Genomic DNA, 18143 nt, shown 5'->3' with positions numbered 1-18143 from the left:
CGTCCCGGCGAGCTTCTCTCGCCGACGAGGAACAGCTGACATGTTTGGAGCTTCTTCCCAGAGTCTGAGCTCCTCATGGGCTGAGCTCTGATGAACACAGAGTGACAGGAAGGACATTTAACAAGAGGATTTTTTGTAAACAAAACATTAAAAAGGAGAAAGTTCTGAAGCAATAAAGTCATTTAATAATAATATTTTTCGGCTCATAAGCATCACTGCAGGTAAAATGAACCCTGACGACGTCTGTAAGAATTAGTGGACATTATTGAAATATTAATTTTATTCAATGGAGATGTGGTTTGTGTTTCAGTGAAGAGCTTCTAATGAAGGTATAAATACACAGTCTGTGTGTCCGAGGCTGCACATGTGCAGAACACGTGTGTGCGCGTTCGGCTGTCGTCTTGATGAAACTATGATTTGCTCAACGCTCATAGCTGCTGATGGACCCTGACTGTGATCTGTCTCTGCCCACAGCGCTGATGAAAGGTTCGATGCTTCATTCCACACCAACATCCTGGTCAACTCCACAGGCTACTGCCAGTACCTGCCGCCAGGTAACACACAAGCCCCTCCCAACAACAACAACTACACGTCTAATCACAGCTGTTTAACATTAACAGGAGTTTGTGGTTCTACTTATTCAATGATGCTGAAGTGACTACAGATTTATAAAGAAGCTTCTCCATCCATCTACTTTCATAATTCAGGGTGAATATTTTTAATAAAAATAAAATGCTTCCCTTTGTGTCTTTCACTGTTGTTCACAGTGTGATGGTGGAGGCAGCAGGACGTCACACAGACTGGATTTTCAATTTTAACTCCGATGTTTGATTCAGATAATTAAACTCTGGACATCAAAGTGGTTTTCTGTTACTTCCTATTTCATAGAGCTAGTCACCATCGTCTACTGATGTTTTTACTGAGCCAGAAATAACATATGCAAGAGTGAATAGGGCTGTGAAAAGCATTTTTATCAAAGTGTGTGTGTGTGTGTGTGTGTGTGTGTGTGTGTGTGTGTGTGTGTGTGTGTGTGTGTGTGTGTGTTGGTGGGGGCTTCAACATGAGGTCCCGAGGTCATCTGGAGGAGTTATGGTCGTGATTCACAGCCTGAGACTCACGTTGTCTGATTGAAAGATGATTCTGGGATGTTTGTCCCTGTTTTTAAATTGATTCTGTCATGGTCCTGGGTCCTTTTGACCCAGCGTTTTGTGTTTTCTATTAGTGTGATGGTTGGTTCTGTTCTTCCTCTGTTTAGTGTTTACTCTGTTCTGCCCGTGTGTTCCTGTATCAAGTCTGCGTTTCTTAGTTTGTGTCCTTTCATGTGTAAGTTCCTGTTTTATTGTGAAGGTCTGCGTCTTATGTGAGTGTTTTCAGTTTGCCTCCCTAGTCTCGTCACGTTAATCACTCCCACCTGTGTGTAATCTCCCTGTGTTCTCTGAGTGTATTTAAGTTGTGTCTTCTGTCATAGTCGTTGCTGGTTCGTCTGTGTTGTTTTCCCTCGGTCTCCCTGCGTCTCTCCGTATGTATTTCCCCGGACCTCCTCTTCATCATCGTTCAGGTTTGTTTTCTTAGCTCTGCCCAGTTTAGGTTTTCCCACCATTGCTGTTTGTACCCACTCCTGTAAATAAATACTCACCTGCACCAGAGCTGCCGCCTTTTGGGTCCTTTCTACAACTCTACACGTCTGCCACACCGGACGTGACAGATTCAGTCACAAAGAGCACCGTGAAATGAGAAAAACTGATGCTTTACAGTAAAAGACAAACAATATGCATCTGCAAATGATTTAAAGCTGAACTGTAATGATCCAGAAGCAGAAAGGAAAGCCATCATCCAATCAGAAATCAGTAACAGCTGTTTGGAGACCACAGTCCTGCTGGAGTGTCCTGGAGCAAACCTGCAGGATCACAATGTGAAACTAAAATTTGAGAAGAATTTGCGGGCAGTCCTCCTGCTTCATTCCATCCACTCGGTCTAATGTAGCAGTGAAGCAGCGCGGCGCTTCCACCAGCACGCCTGACAGCCTCACCTTTACTCCCCCAATCAAACCTCTTGTTACTGTGGACGTGTGACTCAAACTTGAGAAATTAAAGAATAAATAAATGAACAGGAATTTTCTACATGCTGTAAAAACCTTTCAGAGCACCTCCAGCTCCAGCCTGCTGCCCTGTAAAATAATCTAATCCATATTTGCCCCGTGTTTTACCCCGGGTCTTACCCTCAGGTGTTCTGTATATTTAATGGTGTTTCTTCCTCACTGTAGGTGTCAGCTCGTGCTGCGGCGGCGTCCTGATTCCTCCCCGGGGATCATTAAACATTCATCTTTTTCCAGCTCATCCACGCGGAGTTAATGCCAAGCAAACAGCAACAATGTGATTCTCCGAGGGAGGCTGCGCTGCTTTTCCTGTTTAACTTCCTTTTATTGCTTTCTGGTCTCTGCATCTGTAAAATCAATCAGTGGGTGAGGTTTGTCTTCACAGCTCGTCTTCTCTGTGTCTGCGCTCACATATGCTGCCGTCTCTGTCGTTCCTGCGTTTCCCTCTTTGTCCGGAGACCTCGTTGCTGCTTTGTGTGATTTGAAATAGATTTTGTGTCAAATACAAACTGTAATCTCAGCTGTCCTCACCGTCCCCCTCTTTCTTTCCCCTCGAGCACAGTAACAGCTGTCCACCACTAACACCAGTAACAGCACTCGTCTGAATGTCCGTCTCTGCTTCAGGAATATTTAAGAGCACCTGTTACATCGACGTCCGCTGGTTTCCCTTCGACGTGCAGCGCTGTGACCTCAAGTTTGGCTCGTGGACGTACGGCGGCTGGTCTCTGGACCTGCAGATGATTGAGGCTGACATCACCGGATACATCGCCAACGGAGAGTGGGACCTCGTGGGTAAGACGCATCGGCATCTTCACACATGTAGAACAACAGCGCTCGCGTGGCTTTGGACACCGTCTGTCTCGGGTCCTGTCAGACAAACCGAGCACAGACCAAACCTAAAGCAGACTAACAAAGACCCGTCCTGTCCTGATAGACGTCTGCTGATATGTTTCCCCATCAGGCCTCTTTGATGCACGAACCTAAAGCAAACAGCCTCGGTCAGATGTTTCCGCGGCTCCCAGCAGTCCTGATCTAACAGCAGCTGGAGGATAAAACTTTTTGAGCTCATTTCACGGCAGGATTCCCACTGAGACAGCAGCAGGTTCGGGGCAACGCAGACAAGTTGTTTTAATTAGTTTACATCCAGGATCTTCCTCCTGCCAGCGACAGCGTGTCTCCACCGGCTGTCTGCTGCGGAGGATCAGGGTTTCGTATCGGCGCTCCCATCCAGCATTAACGCGTTGGTAATTAAATCCTCCTCCGAGCGCGGCGGCCTGAAGGGCAGGCAGCTCGATGACCCTGAAGCAGAGCCTCCGCTGCATTGGCTCATTTTTACTCACAACACACCAGGTCACACACGAGCACTGATTGACATTGTATTATTTTATCCATCACTCTGCACGTGGGGAGTCCCGGTTCCTCCTGAACAGATGACACAGTTTCAGGTTTTAAGCTGCGTGACTGCCTGCGTGCAGGTTTACAAATGCATGTCTTTGTCTCGCCTGCAGCCTCCTCCTGCTGCCTCTTTGATCCGTACACAAAGCATTCCAAGGAAAACCAAGGAAGAGGCCGAGAAGTTGTGTGAAGTCCTTTAGTTTCAGACCCAAAGCTCCAGTCTGTTGAATATTGTGACTCACATGATATTTGACCAAACGCTTCATGTCCTGCTTGGACGCCTTCCAGCACAGCTCCTGTTTTTAGGTGCTCGTACTTCTCCAGTGGGTGAGCAGGAGTCCCTCTTTAATTCACAGTGTTGTGTGAACACGTGGGACAAAGAAAACAGGATAACAGTTTTTGAAAGTCACCACAGCCACCAGAGAACGGTCGATGGGTCACATGAGGTGGAAATTTGCAGGTCTTTGCAGATTTTTGTGAAATGCAGTAAAATAATTACCATAAATGAGAGAAAAGCAGCTACAGTGAAGAGCAGGAACCTTCTAGTAACCGCAGTGGGATGCTCAGAGAGCTCCTTGGTGTTTCAGGACATCTGCAGCTCAGCTGATGGACTCATTTCTACTGAAGACAACTGATTACAAAGCATCAGCTCCAACAAAAGGTAACAGTTTTAGAGGTTATTGGGGGAAGGCGGGGCTTCCTCTAGTGTACTTTGAAATAAAACGCGTCCTTCAGGTGTTCGGAGCATCAGCCAGGTTTAACGTCAGGGTTCGTTATGTGAATCTCTCTGAACTATTAGATGGAGACAATAACTGTCTCAGCAGCAGCTTTACTCTCTGCACGCCTCAACAACAACAAAAACACTTCCTGTTTATGGCCCTCATGGTACTTCACTGCCCACTCAGAAGCCTGGAAATCCTATACTCGGATTCAATTCAATTTTATTTATATAGCGCCAAATCACAACAAAAGTCGCCTCAAGGCGCTTCATAGATACAGAGAAAAGCCCAACAATCATATGACCCCCTATGAGCAGCACTTTGGCAACAGTGGGAAGGAAAAACTCCCTTTTAACAGGAAGAAACCTCCAGCAGAACCAGGCTCAGGGAGGGGCGGGGCCATCTGCTGTGATTGGTTGGGGTGGACTTCCTGATAATAATGAATTGCAGTAGTCCAGCCTGGAAGTAATAAATGCATGAACTAGCTTTTCAGCGTCACTCTGAGACAGGATATTTCTAACTTTAGAGATGTTGTGCAAATGGAAGAAAGCAGTCTTACATATTTGTTTAATATGTGCGTTGAAGGACCTGGTCTGATTGGGGAGGGGACCAGAGAAAACTACAGAGTCCAACATTGTTTTGGCAAAGTTACACACCGATTCAATATTGATTTTAGTGACCTCCGATTGGCGTAACCGGGTGTCATTACTGCCGACGTGAATTATGATTTTACTGAATTTACGTTTACCCTTAGCCAGCAGTTTTAAATTTCCTTCAATGTCGCCTGCTCTGGCCCCTGGAAGACAATTGACTATGGTTGCCGGTGTCTCTAGCTTCACATGTCTGAGAACAGAATCACCAATTACCAGAGTTTGACCCCCGGCAGGTGTGTCGCCGAGTGGGGAAAAACGGTTAGACACATGAACGGGTTGGTGGTGTACCTGGGGCTTCTGTTTAGGACTATGCTTCCTCCTCACCGTTACCCAGCCGCCCTCTTTCCCCAGCTGCTCGGGGTCTGCCGGGGAACAGCTAGCGGGGCCTACGCTATCTTCGGCTGCACCAGCTACAGGGGCCTGGCTAGCTACGGGTGAGAGCAGGGTGCAAAGCCGAGTCTCCAGATCAGTAATCCTAGCCTCCAGAGCTGCAAATATGCTACATTTGTTACAGATATCATTACTGCTAAAGGAGGCCGAGGAGTAACTAAACATCTGACACAATGAGCAAGAAAGTGCAGGAGGGACAGGTGAAGTAGCCATGGTGCTAACGAGTCGGCTACGAGCTAAGCTAAGCTAGCGAAACAGTACAGAGACAGTGAGTGAATACTTTGGCTATAAATTAGGTAGTGAGTACACAGAAAGTGTGCTTCGGATGAAGCACGTGAAGATTATACTGTGAAAAAAGAATGTAGTTAAAAGTTTTTAATTAAATTGCTAAGCAAACAAGCTACTCAGAAACACCACTGTGTTTGAGCAGGAACAGGAAGTGATACTCTACCACAGAGCGAGCGAACACCAAGTGACAGCGCCGTCAGGAGTCAGCTCCAATGATAGATGCAGGAAAACCAACTCGGAATATTCAACTCATACTTGTTACTGCTCTGAGCGTACACATGTAAATATCAGAACATGTGAGCACCATATGGAACATCAGCAGCTCTAGAATAGAATAGAATAGAATAGAATAGCCTTTATTGTCATTGTACAAAGTACAACGAAATTGGAGTGCCACTCCCTTGGTGCAAAATGCAAAATAAATATAAATGTAAAATATAAAAAGTACAATAAAACAACCGAAGTACTCAGACAATAACAACCGTAGTACTCAGACAATAACAACCGTAGTACTCAGACAATAATAAGTACAATATATACAGGATAGCAGCATAATATAATGACAATGGCAAGTATGGTATAGTTAAGCAGGTTTAATTGTTTTGTGCTTATTTACTACGGTGATAGCTCTGGGAAAGAAGCTATCCCTGAATCTGTTTGTCCTGGTTTTATGTGACCTGTACCGTCGGCCTGACGGTAAAAGTTCAAACAGTTGATTACTGGGGTGAGAGTAGTCCTTAATGATGTTGCCAGCTCTGCTGAGGTATCGGGAGTTTGCAATGGCCTCCAGGCTGGGCAGAGAGCAGCCAGTGATCTTCTGGGCTGTGTTGATGACCCTCTGCAGTCCTTTCCTGTCTGCAACTGAGCACCCTGCATACCATGTTGTTATGCCGTACGTTAGGATGCTCTCTATGGTGGCTCTATAGAACGTCACCAGCAGCCTCTCCTCCAGGTTATCCAGGTGTTTATAACCTCATAAACACCTCTTTGTGTATCAAATGACATAAATTTACTTCTACACATTTAGTTTGTTGGGATCTGGTCAGCTTGATCATCACACTGGAGTTTTTATTTTAAGTTTTCGATCACGCCTCAAATGTGTTTAAAAATAATTTAACAAATCTCGTCACATTTGTCAAAACCCCGAGGGCGGGGTCTGCGCTGCACGCCTGTCGGCTTTTTCACGTGTGACTGAGACCCGACAGTGAATACAGTCAATATGAAGGCAATCTGATGTCAGGTGACCTGAGTGATGCTGTCATGTCTGTTCGGTGACCTCTGGTCCAGAGCTCTGTCTCTGCTGTTGTTTCTGCAGGTGATCCAGCAGCGTCTCTGTCCTCTGTCACAGCTGTTTGCAGAGTGAGTCTCAGGGGAGCCTCAGAGCTTCTGTTCGGTACAAACTGAAGAGAGAGATAGCTGAGGGTGAATGCCGGCCTCCGTGGAGGCTTCCTGCTCAGCCAATGGGCCGTTGAGAGGGAACTTAATTGAAAAGTCCACCATTATGTTTCCCATTTGCTCTCCTCCATCACCTAGCTGAGATTAAAACCAATGTAGTGAGCAATGTTTGCGATGTATAGGCAAATGAAACGCAGCCAGGCGTACTGCGCGCCAGTTTTTATCTGCCACTTCCTCCAGAGATGAACCTAAAAGCAGAAAAGGACGAGGAGGAAGTGAAGGAAGGGCTACAGCACAGTACACAGTACCAATGCAGCGACACCAGATATCAATGTCTTATTAAATAAAGTATTCTGGGAATAATATGACGGCTCATCTCAGACGCTGACCACCGTCGGCTCGATGATTCAGCGCGAGCTAACGGCTCCGCCACACGAGTAAAACCAGGACGCTGTCCTCCTTACGTCTGCGAAACAAAACGGGTGGGCAGAGCTTGAAGGTGTTGCACACTTACTGTTGATCGCAGTGTTGCAGTGTTACTAACTTGCACATTATAATACTCAGCATTAACATAAATAAATTAATAATCACAATAATATCGTAGCATGTGCCCGGTACAGCTCAGTCCAATCAGAGTAAAGCAGCCACAACTTTTATGATTGATTTTTTTACACTTTTCTGACGTTTATCCCAAAGAGGGAGGACGTCTTCGGTGGATTAGTGCATTGAGTCATGGTTTAGCTTTCTGAGGATCCAGAGGGAGGAGTAGAAGCTGTTGTTGTGAGGCCGTCACGTCATGTGCTCTTTTTTAATTCATTATTTTTTTTAATATTTCCAGTGTTCCAGTGATAAACCCTGAGGAGACCTCGTTACTAAGGATGGGTATCGTTTAGGTTTTATCTGATACCGGTGCCAAACCGGTACTTTTGAAACGGTGCCGGTGCTTAAAGAATGGAGAACACAAAATTGGTCCAAAAACCTCTCATGTTCAGCTGTTTTTTTGTAAAAAGATAACAATGTTAGCCTTTTCTGCAGCTATGGGGCATATATGGTATCACTCTTGGCTGGAAGCAGCTTAAACAATGGAAAAAACACAAACTTTGTCCAAAAACCTCTCATGTTTAACTGTTTTCCACTTTTTCTTTGGTCATTTTAGCCTTTTTGTCCAGGGTGAAGGGAGTATCTGCCATCAAACAAGAAGACAGCCGCATGTAGCTATGATGATGTTTGCTAGTTCACCTTACATGCATTAATGTAATAACGTGGTTAGCCTACTCAACGTAAATTACACACGAACAACATTAAGCTACTCACGCAGAGAAGAACGGCTGCTGCTGCATCATCATCCTCATCATTTCTGCTACACTGGCAGGGCTAGGGGCCAGGACTCTCCTCTTCGGGTTTTTGGGGGATGTTGCTAACTCCGGGTCCGATAACAGGCACCACACCCGCAGTAGATGTGCTCGGTGTGAGGTCTCGCAGCAAGCTATCAAATACGGCGCATTTCTCGGCTTTTAAAAAAAACGCTATGCGTCGCCAGGTGTTTCATCAGATTTGAGGTGTTACCTCCTTTGACAGTATCACAGTATCAGCTTAAAGCACTTGTTGCAGCTGCTGAGTTTGCATCTTTTGCTGTGAAGTACAGCCAGACTTTGACCGCTTCACCTTGGGCATTTTTAATCTGTAGCTCTGCTCTAAAAGAACGTACGTACCTGGACCCGCCTACTATCCTCGGAAACGTAAAATGATTGGCTAGAATCTAAAGTGTGTCACAGCTCAGGAAAATAAAGCACCAAAATGTGCGCTGCTTTCCGGTCTGGTTACTACCGTTTATGTCAGAACCGGGATACCGGGATCCATGAGAGGTGGAAACAGCTATGGGACACATCCAGAGGACGGGATCGAGGAGGCGTGGGATAAACACGAGGACGGGAACATGGGAGCTAAATGGGGAAAACCCAGACACACAAACAGAGACACACAGAGAGGAGCACAGAGGACGAAGACACAAGTAACTAAACTGATGCGTGACAGAGACCAAAACGCTGCGTTCAATGAGCCAGAAACGGGACATTAACACATTTATTAGATCACCTGGGATAAAAACAAGAAAACACAAATATCTCTGAAGCCTGTGAGAAACTGTTTTAATGATGTTTCTTATTCTGTAAATGCACTTATTGAAATACATCATCAAAGCATTTGAATTTTTCTGCTTTTTTGTAAAAAGCTACATTTTTAAAAACGTGGATACAAAAATGATTTACCGTATTTCCCGGACTACAAAGCACACCTGACTAAAAGCCGCAGGTGTTTCAATGTTGACTTATCATATGTAAGAGAATATGCACAAAGCGAATTGTCAGGAAAGAGATGGCTGTTTGGAGACACATCACTTTATTAATATTTTGAAAAACAAGTTATGGGTACATATTTGCATAACTTTTTAGGTATATGTACAAGTAGCGGTAATTACAAGTACGAAACATGTACTGTGCTTCATAAACAAGTAACAAATGTAGTACATAACAATAACCTACAGCACACCAGAAAAATATAGATTCTACCTTTTAGACTCAGGTGCAGTGACACGGCTTTAACAAGAAGAAAAGTCAGTCATTCACCATCTTTCTCTTCTTCCTGCGCACTAAAACCACCAAAGTCCTCTTCTCCAGTGTCGGATACGAACAGGCTCAGGATGGCTTCGTCCTCCACTCTCCGCTTCTCTCCTTCGTTGTCACTTTCAAAACCAAACAAATCCTCGTTGTCAGTGTCGGAGTCGAACACCCTCTGAAGGGCCGTGGCGGTGTCTCCATCATGCAGCAGTCCAGCCCTTCGAAATCCGTTGGTGATCGTGGATGTTTTCACACTTTTCCACGCTGTCAGAATCCACTGGTGGAGTTGAGCATAACTTGCTTTTCGCAAGTTTATCGCCGCTCATCATCCACGCCTCCCGCTGAACGTGTAGCGCTACTTTGAAGTTTGTTTTTCGCGCTACTTCGTACGGCACTACGTTGCCTGGCGGACGGACATGTGACCAACATACCACTCTTGAACCCCGATACTCACATGCCCTTCCACCAGGCAACGTAGTGCCGTACAACAGCGGAACAAACAAAACAAATCATCTTACGATATCACAAAAATCATGGACGATCCATAGAAAAGCCGCACCTGACTAAAAGCCGCAGGCTTCAAAGCTTGTGCAAAAAGTAGCGGCTTATAGCCCGATAATTACGGTAATTTTAGCATTAAACTGTTGGCTTCATGATTATAGATAAACAAGTTATTTTATCATCTCCAGTGTAATATTTTTGTCATAGGTTTAAATTCAAAGACATGTTGATGTTAGAGGGGCAGCAGATCATTTTCCCCTCAGAGGAACGAGGTTCATGGTTTCTTTGACGTCGGTGTTTTCCTGTTTGTGCACAGAGGTTCCTGGGCGGAGGAACGAGCGTTTCTACGACTGCTGTAAGGAGCCGTACCCTGACGTGACCTTCACCGTGGTGATGAGGAGGAGGACGCTCTACTACGGGCTCAACCTCCTCATCCCCTGTGTCCTCATCTCCACCCTCGCCCTCCTCGTCTTCCTGCTGCCCGCCGACTCCGGAGAGAAGATCTCCCTGGGTGAGCGCTCAGCTCTCTTTATCGGTGATGACAGTTACTCCGATTCCTCAAAGACTTTACAGACTAGTAAAATTCACACACTGTGAGAGTTCAGTGTGAACAGAGGCAAAGGCACAAGATTACAGAGAAAAACCAAATGAGCAGCGCCGGGCGGCAGCAGGGTGGAAAAGTCATTTTAAACAGGAAGAAGCAGAAACAGACTCACAGCTGGTTTCAGACACAGAAATGCTTCCAGCTTATTGTGAGCAGAGCAGCAGGAAGAGTCCAACACGAAGGCTTTCAGGCAGGTACAGGAAACAGAGCAGGATGGAGAAAAGCCCAAAACATCGAGTCACACAAAGGCACAGAAATGTGCTCTGATCTGAAAGAATACATCACTGGAATATAGATGTAAATGTTTTCATTCGAGGTCGTTACCTGTAAGATTTTCAATTCAATTCAATTTTATTTATATAGCGCCAAATCACAACAAAAGTCGCCTCAAGGCGCTTCATAGATACAGAGAAAAACCCAACAATCATATGACCCCCTATGAGCAGCACTTTGGCGACAGTGGGAAGGAAAAACTCCCTTTTAACAGGAAGAAACCTCCAGCAGAACCAGGCTCAGGGAGGGGCGGGGCCATCTGCTGTGATTGGTTGGGGTGAGAGAAGATGTTCTGCTGTTTGACCTTCAGTTCGACGTTTTGCTGAAATTTGCACCAGTCAGAAAATGATGTCACAATTAAACATCCTGTGTAGAAAGATAAACTCTGTGAAATAACCCGAGGCACATATTCTATAAATATAACTTTTGCACAGTCGGGTCCATTATACTCTCGCTGAAGTGGCCCACCTGGAACAGCGATTACCTGACAAAAGAGAGTCGCCCGCTAATTCTGTTCACATCCACCTGATATTCACCTTCTTCTATTGTGAACATGTTGCATGGACCTTTCTTTAACCCTTTAAAACCGGTCAGAGCAGCACGCTCTGTTTTGCGTAACTATTTTTAAATCCCGGTAGCTCTGCAACCACGTGAGCTAGCGCAATAATTTTTTTTGCATATGAAACCGGAGGAGTTGTACTTACATCTTATGCCATCAGCTTGTCCTCGGTCACAGTTTCCTTCCACATATAACTTTGCAAACACTGCATAAAAAGCGCTTGCAGCAACAAAAACATAATATTCCAGAAACACGCTTTGCCGATCCGATCAGCTGTTCATAACTCTTCCTACGTCCATCAGCACGAACTATCGCATGTCCGCCATGACCTGCCCGAAACCGGAAGTGACTTCATTTTGCAGAAATGTAGTTTTTTACCATCAGGGCCTCATGAGCCTATACTGGTGTTTTTAAAAGTTATGTTTGACTTTATGACTTTCTGTGTGGTTTCTGGGATGCTTAGGACTCATATTGCACTGCTGGAAATAGTTTATTTTGATGCATATGCTGCTTTTTTGCAAATTTGCATTATAATATTTATTTTCGTTTTTCCTGCAGTGTATAAAAATTGGTGTATTTCAAAAATAAAACTATGAAGACACTCAAAATAAATTTCCTGTGGTGGGAAACTATTTTGTGCAACTTTTTTGTATTTACAGTTTTGAGGGATAAGCCTCTTAAATTTCTCTAACTAGAAATATATGTTAAAAAAATCTATTTTTTGTAGTTTATTGCACTTTTTTGCAATTTATGTAATTACTATGCACTTAATGCAGACATATTATTAAAATTTAGGCTATAATGGTTGTATTGATGTACAGCAACTTGAAATGCTCCCAAAAATGGCTCCACAGCATGTAAACATATAATATAAGCTCTGGCGGACTTGGTTCTATGGTAGGTCTTAAAGGGTTAAAGACAGACGCCGCTCAGTCCCAACACTAGAACTATAACTGGAGGATTGTTTATGAGTAAAGTTAAGGGACAAAAATCATACCTGAGCTTCTCTCTGGAAATCTGCGCGTTAAATCATTGATTGAACGATAAGGAAAGAAGGATGTCAGCACAGGAGGACATGAAACACTTGAAGCGATGTTTGTCTGTGAAGGTTCTCAGTCATCCAGGTCATCGTAGTCAAAGGAGCTTGCAAAGAAAAGCGTCTGGACTTCTTTAAGTTACTTGAAGACGTTTCACCTTCATCCGAGAAGCTTCTTCAGTTCTAAGGTCAAATGGTGGAGAGTCCCAGATATAAACCTAGTGGGAGTTTCCCCCCACAGAGGGACAAAAGGACCCCCTGATGATCCTCTAATCGCCTGAGCCAAGGTGTGAAACTGGGTGTGGGTCCCAATCAGCCAGAGTTTCGGGTGAGCTCATTGTGAAACCTGGCCCCACCTTATCATGTGATTCCTGAGGTCAGATGGCCCAGGATGTGAGTGGGCGTTAAGGCGTCTGGGGAGGGAACTCAAAACTGGATTATAGATGGCAGAGAGTTGGTGTCGTAAACCACCTCCTCTGTTCAAAGATGGTCGCTCACAGTGGACGTAGATGCTTCTTTCACTCCTCTTTCAAACCATCTGTCCTCTCTGTCCAAAATCTGAACATTGGCATCCTCAAAGAGTGACCTTTGACCTTTAGATGCAGATGGACAGCTGAATCTTGTCCTGTGGAGGTGGCTCTTCTGTGTTGTGCCATGCGCTTGTGAAGTGGCTGTTTGGTCTCTCCGATGTAGAGGTCTGGGCATTCCTCGCTGCACTGTACGGCATACACCACATTGTTAAGTCTGTGTTTTGGCGTTTTGTCTTTCGGGTGAACCAGTTTTTGTCTGAGTGTGTTGCTGGGTCTGAAGTACACCGGGATGTCATGCTTGGAGAAAACCCTCCTGAGTTTCTCTGATACACCGGCTACATAGGGGATGACGATGTTGTTGCGTCTGTCCTTCTTATCCTCCCTCGCTGGTGTCTGATCTTCTTTTCTGTGCCTCTTTGCTGACTTTAAGAACGCCCATTTAGGATAGCCGCACGTTTGGAGTGCTTCCTTTACATGCGTGTGTTCCTTCTTTGAAGCGATGTATGTCATCAGATCCAGTTTGCCTCGTTGGTGTGAACCGAACCGGAGGGTCACCGCTTATGAGGGCTGCGTCTGTTGTTAAAGCTTTCTGTTGAAAGCAGCACTTAAACTGACAAATGAAACCAGAAGCGTGCTCTTCGTTTTTCCTGACACCCACAAGGTCGTGCACCATGGATCTATCCCCCAGAGAGAGACTGTCGCTGTGGAGTTCTCCTGTAACGTCCCGCGAGATGCCTGAAATGACCGGGGGGTTTCTATCACACTAACACGACCTTCAGTCGCCACAAAAACACTCACAGAAGGAGATCCAGCAAACACGGTATGACTCCAAGAGAAAATCACAAGAAGTAAAGTGCTCTGCAGGTGTGAGATGATGGTGTTCAGGTGAAGCTTTCTGAAGGCCTCACATCAGAGCAGAAACGAGAGATTTCTGAACAGCTGGAAGAATCAGAAAATATGTTTCTGTCATCTTTTATCCGTCCCAGCAGTATTTAGTCTCTCAGGGGGATGGCGGGGGTGTTTTGGACCTGAACCTGACATGACTGATGTCTCAGAGTCGATATTCATCAGCCATAAAACGTATTGAAACAGGAAGTCGGAGGTGCCAGCAGGCCTCCAGCTACCGACGGCAGACACGGCGTCTTCCACTGGAACTTTAATTTACGCTTTTAATCAAACTTGAATGTCACGAGGGCCATCACTCTTCACATCTCCCAAAGTTCACCCGACTTTCACTGAGCCAGCGGGTCGAGACTGAACAGGACCTTTCACACATCGTCTCTGCAAAAGCAGACAGTAGAAAGGCCTCCACCTGGGAGGAAACGCTGTGAGTTTAATAAAAAGTATTCTCACAATATTCATGCGAGACACGGCAGATCGTTTCAGCCTCTCAAAGCAGCGGCCGCGCTACGAGGGGATTCATTCGTTTTGTCATAATCTGCGCCCATCGCTGCAATCCAAACCCATCATCATAAGTGAGAACAGAAAGGCATGAAAAGGTAATGATGGATTTGACTTACTCAAGCTTTAAAGTCGTTTCTTATATGAATGAGCAGCAAATCGTGATGAATTTGAGCTGTGGATGAGTCTGACAGAGACACCTCGTTAATGGAAACCAGCACATTAGATCCTCCACATTTCCAAAAAGGTTCGAAACAAAATAAAACGAATAAGCTTGTATTCAATATAAAATCATAAAAGATGTCAGAACACTGTGAAATTGATGAGCGCACTAAAAACATGAAGCTGATGACACGTTTGTGCCTGCAGGTATCACCGTGCTGCTCTCTCTGACCGTCTTCATGCTGCTCGTGGCCGAGATCATGCCGGCGACCTCAGACTCCGTTCCGCTCATAGGTGAGCCTCACTCAGATTACGCCGCTCATCCTTAATCCCTCCATCATCTTATCTCTTCCTGTGATGGAGTTATAATTGGAAACCTGTTGCTGGCTGCTCATAATCACCATATAAAATCCATCCTGAGCTGTAGGCTGAGGAAAACTTACTCTCCATCATTACTTTCGGTTTCCCAGTACAGCCATGATGTATTTTACTCGGTTTATCCTTCAAGCTCGGGTCCTCTACCAGAGGCCTGGGAGCTTGAGGGTCCTGTGCAGTATCTTAGCTGTTCCCAGGACTATATATATATATATATATATATATATATATATATATATATATATGAAAACTAGGGGTGCAATGATACACAAAATTCACGGTTCGGTTCGATGTTTTTTTGATACAAAAAAAAAATGTTCATGCCTTTTTAATTTGTCATTTATTAAAATTATAAATATATATTTTAACTCAAAAGTACAGTTTTTAAATTTAATGTTGCTGAAACAACAAAGTAATAAAAAATAAATCTATCTGATGGAGGAATCACTCATCTTTGGAAAAGAGAGTTTATTACAGAGAAATGTCTCTTTCCAAAATAAAAGCTCTACTATTATGGAACGCCAGGACTGCCATAATGAATTAATTAAATACACCATTAAATAATTAATTAAATGTGGCAATAATTAATTTAAATTGGAATTAATTAATTAAATAAATAGTTATGACACATGTAATTTAATTATTGACACATTTAATTAATTATTTATGTATTTCACATTTTAATTAATTATTGACACATTTAATTAATTATTGACATATTTAATTAATTAATTATTGACACATTTAATTAATTATTTAATGATATATTTATTTATTTCATTTTGGCAGTCCTGGCGCCTGGCTCTCATCATGAAATAATTTTATCTGTCAACCTCACCCATCAAACGCAGGGGGCGGGGTTAACGCTGCCCATGCAGCTTCTCTAACATTTGATTGGTTGCCGTGCAAAGTAAGTCAAAACAGGTCGATCCTAGATAATCGATTGCTTGTGTAGACTTGGGGCAGCCAGGTATCCCAGAATGCATTTCAAATCACAGGCAGCAATGTTGGTGGTGTAGTTTTAAAATACCCCGTTTTTCTGTCACCAACTACACTTTTAACAGTGTTTTAGCCGCGAATGTCGCGCTGTAATCTTCACATGTCGGGTCAGGTTGTCAACATAGAACATGTTTGCAAAAGTGCTCAGATGTTTTCAGAGCTTTCAGTAGCTCTGCTAACAGTCAGCATGCAGAGTGCACCGAGGGGGTTACGTTAAGCGGTTTGTTTACATATTCCACTCTCCGTGTTCCACGATCGTCTCTTTCCACCTGGTCTTGTGTCTCTGTGCTTCTGTAACATAAAGAACGAGCTGACATTTTTCTCACAAAACCAGCGATCAGCTCAACAGGCCCTCAGTTTACCTGCATGCATCCTCCTCCTCACCTGTCAGCTGTTTAACACCTGCTGCTAATTCAAGAAACACGCCCACGTTACCTGGTGATAGTCACAGTTTAACTGGGCAGCCGGTGCTCGATATTACGCAACCTCAGCACATTTTTCTGCACAAGATAAGTAAATATAGTTTTTCCCGAGCGCAGAGCTGCTGGAGCTTGTTTCCCAACAGAGCACTTTATAGGCGAACCCACTTTATCAGCGACTGATGTCCAATCACCGGCACACAGCTTTGAAACCTCACCTGAGTTTTAGCTCTCAGTGGTTAAACGCTGGACTTAATTCACTCAGGTTCTGTCTGTCGGGTCACGTTTACTTCGCTGTTTTATTTACAACTGAGCAAATCGGTTTGGCTGAGGTTAAAGTTACGTTTCATAACTGCACAGTTTTACAGACGTTTAATGGTTCACTGGCACATGTGTTAGACTGAACCATTCGCTTTTCTTTATCTGGTGTGTTTTGAATTTAACAGTAAATTTTGAGATTAAACTGACTTTTAAAATGTTTTTATACAAAGAGGAAAGAGAAGGCGCATTTCCACCGAGAGGAGCAGAGTTTCCAACTACATGTTCATAATGCAGACTGCAACCTGGACAGAAATATTATATCATCTGTTTTTTAATAGTTATTCTAAGCACCAGCGATCTGTTAGAATTTTTAGAGTTTACTTAACTAAAAATAAATGAGGTTAACATATAATTTGTGTGATTTTTTTCTCTCTCTCTTTTTATTCATTTATTTATTTTTTTGCTTTTTCGGTCATGTTATGTTTAACTGTCAAAGGTTTGTTACAAACTATGAAACACATGGTGCAGACTTCTGGATGTTAGAAGAAAACTAATACTGCTAATAAGGCAGGAAGGTGTCCTTTAAAACTAAACATGTTAGTAGGACCTCCCTATTTATATCATAGTTTATGAAATAGCACGTGTATTTCAGTAATAACCTAATGATTTCAGTGTAGTAGTGAACAGTCACACAGCTCACGTGGGTGTTATCTGTGATACTCCTTAACTATAATTTATCCAGGTTAACTTCAGTTAACTCTGAGCGGCTGGATCGACGGAGGTCAGACAACAATTTTACATGTATGATCTTAAAACAGGACACAGCCATTATCCGTCCTGGCCTCATATCAAATGTGAACGCAGACTGAGTCTATGTTTGACGTTTGCTTTATATCTGATCTTCCTCTCAAACATTTAAACAGCAGCGAGTCTGCAGCTGAGGGAACACAAACTCAAATTGTCGGAACAGGTTTGCTCGTTTCTTGCGTTCATTTGGTAATTTATTAAATGTATAACTGTTATTCTAATCTGCTGCTGAGTCTCTTACGCTGATGAAAATGCAGAAAACACAGATCACGAAAACCTGTTCAACCAATCGCTTTCATTCCGCTTTGACAAACTGACGGTTCATCTACAGTGTTGCGTTAGACTGCTATATTTTTGTGTTCTTTATGCTGTAGATGTTCACGTCTCTGGAATAGTTGGCAGTATTAAGGATGCTTTTCTGTAAAATCATATTGATATGACCCGTGAATTATTCGTAGATGACAGTTAGATTAGTCAGCTGGGAAACTCTGTGATATCTTCTGTGATATCACGATATCTTCAGAGAGCTGAAGATATCGTGGATATGCTGACCTCGCTCTGTGGTGTACAGGTCCGTTTACCCTCATGATTAATATTCACAATAAAAATATTAGCCGAACATCATGAAGTCTGTATGTGTGTCATAGTTTCGAACAACCTTTGTAC

General features: G+C 43.8%; 1 protein-coding gene across 1 annotated transcript in view; it reads left to right on the top strand.

Annotated features, from left to right (window-relative positions):
* Nucleotides 1–18143, top strand: part of LOC102782872 (neuronal acetylcholine receptor subunit alpha-7-like) — a 58674-nt gene that overhangs the window by 29595 nt on the left and 10936 nt on the right. The window contains exons 6-9 of the mRNA XM_087844233.1: nucleotides 475–554; nucleotides 2720–2887; nucleotides 10368–10562; nucleotides 14824–14910. Coding sequence (XP_087700359.1) covers nucleotides 475–554; nucleotides 2720–2887; nucleotides 10368–10562; nucleotides 14824–14910 — 530 coding nt within the window. The remainder of the gene's footprint in view (nucleotides 1–474; nucleotides 555–2719; nucleotides 2888–10367; nucleotides 10563–14823; nucleotides 14911–18143) is intronic.

The sequence above is a fragment of the Neolamprologus brichardi genome, chromosome 7 (genome assembly GCF_056152115.1).
Source record: "Neolamprologus brichardi isolate AB-2024 chromosome 7, ASM5615211v1, whole genome shotgun sequence".
In the NCBI taxonomy this organism is placed as follows: Eukaryota; Metazoa; Chordata; class Actinopteri; order Cichliformes; family Cichlidae; genus Neolamprologus; species Neolamprologus brichardi.
The sequence above is the reverse complement of the archived record's forward strand: the minus strand, read 5'-3'. Positions and strand labels throughout refer to the sequence as shown.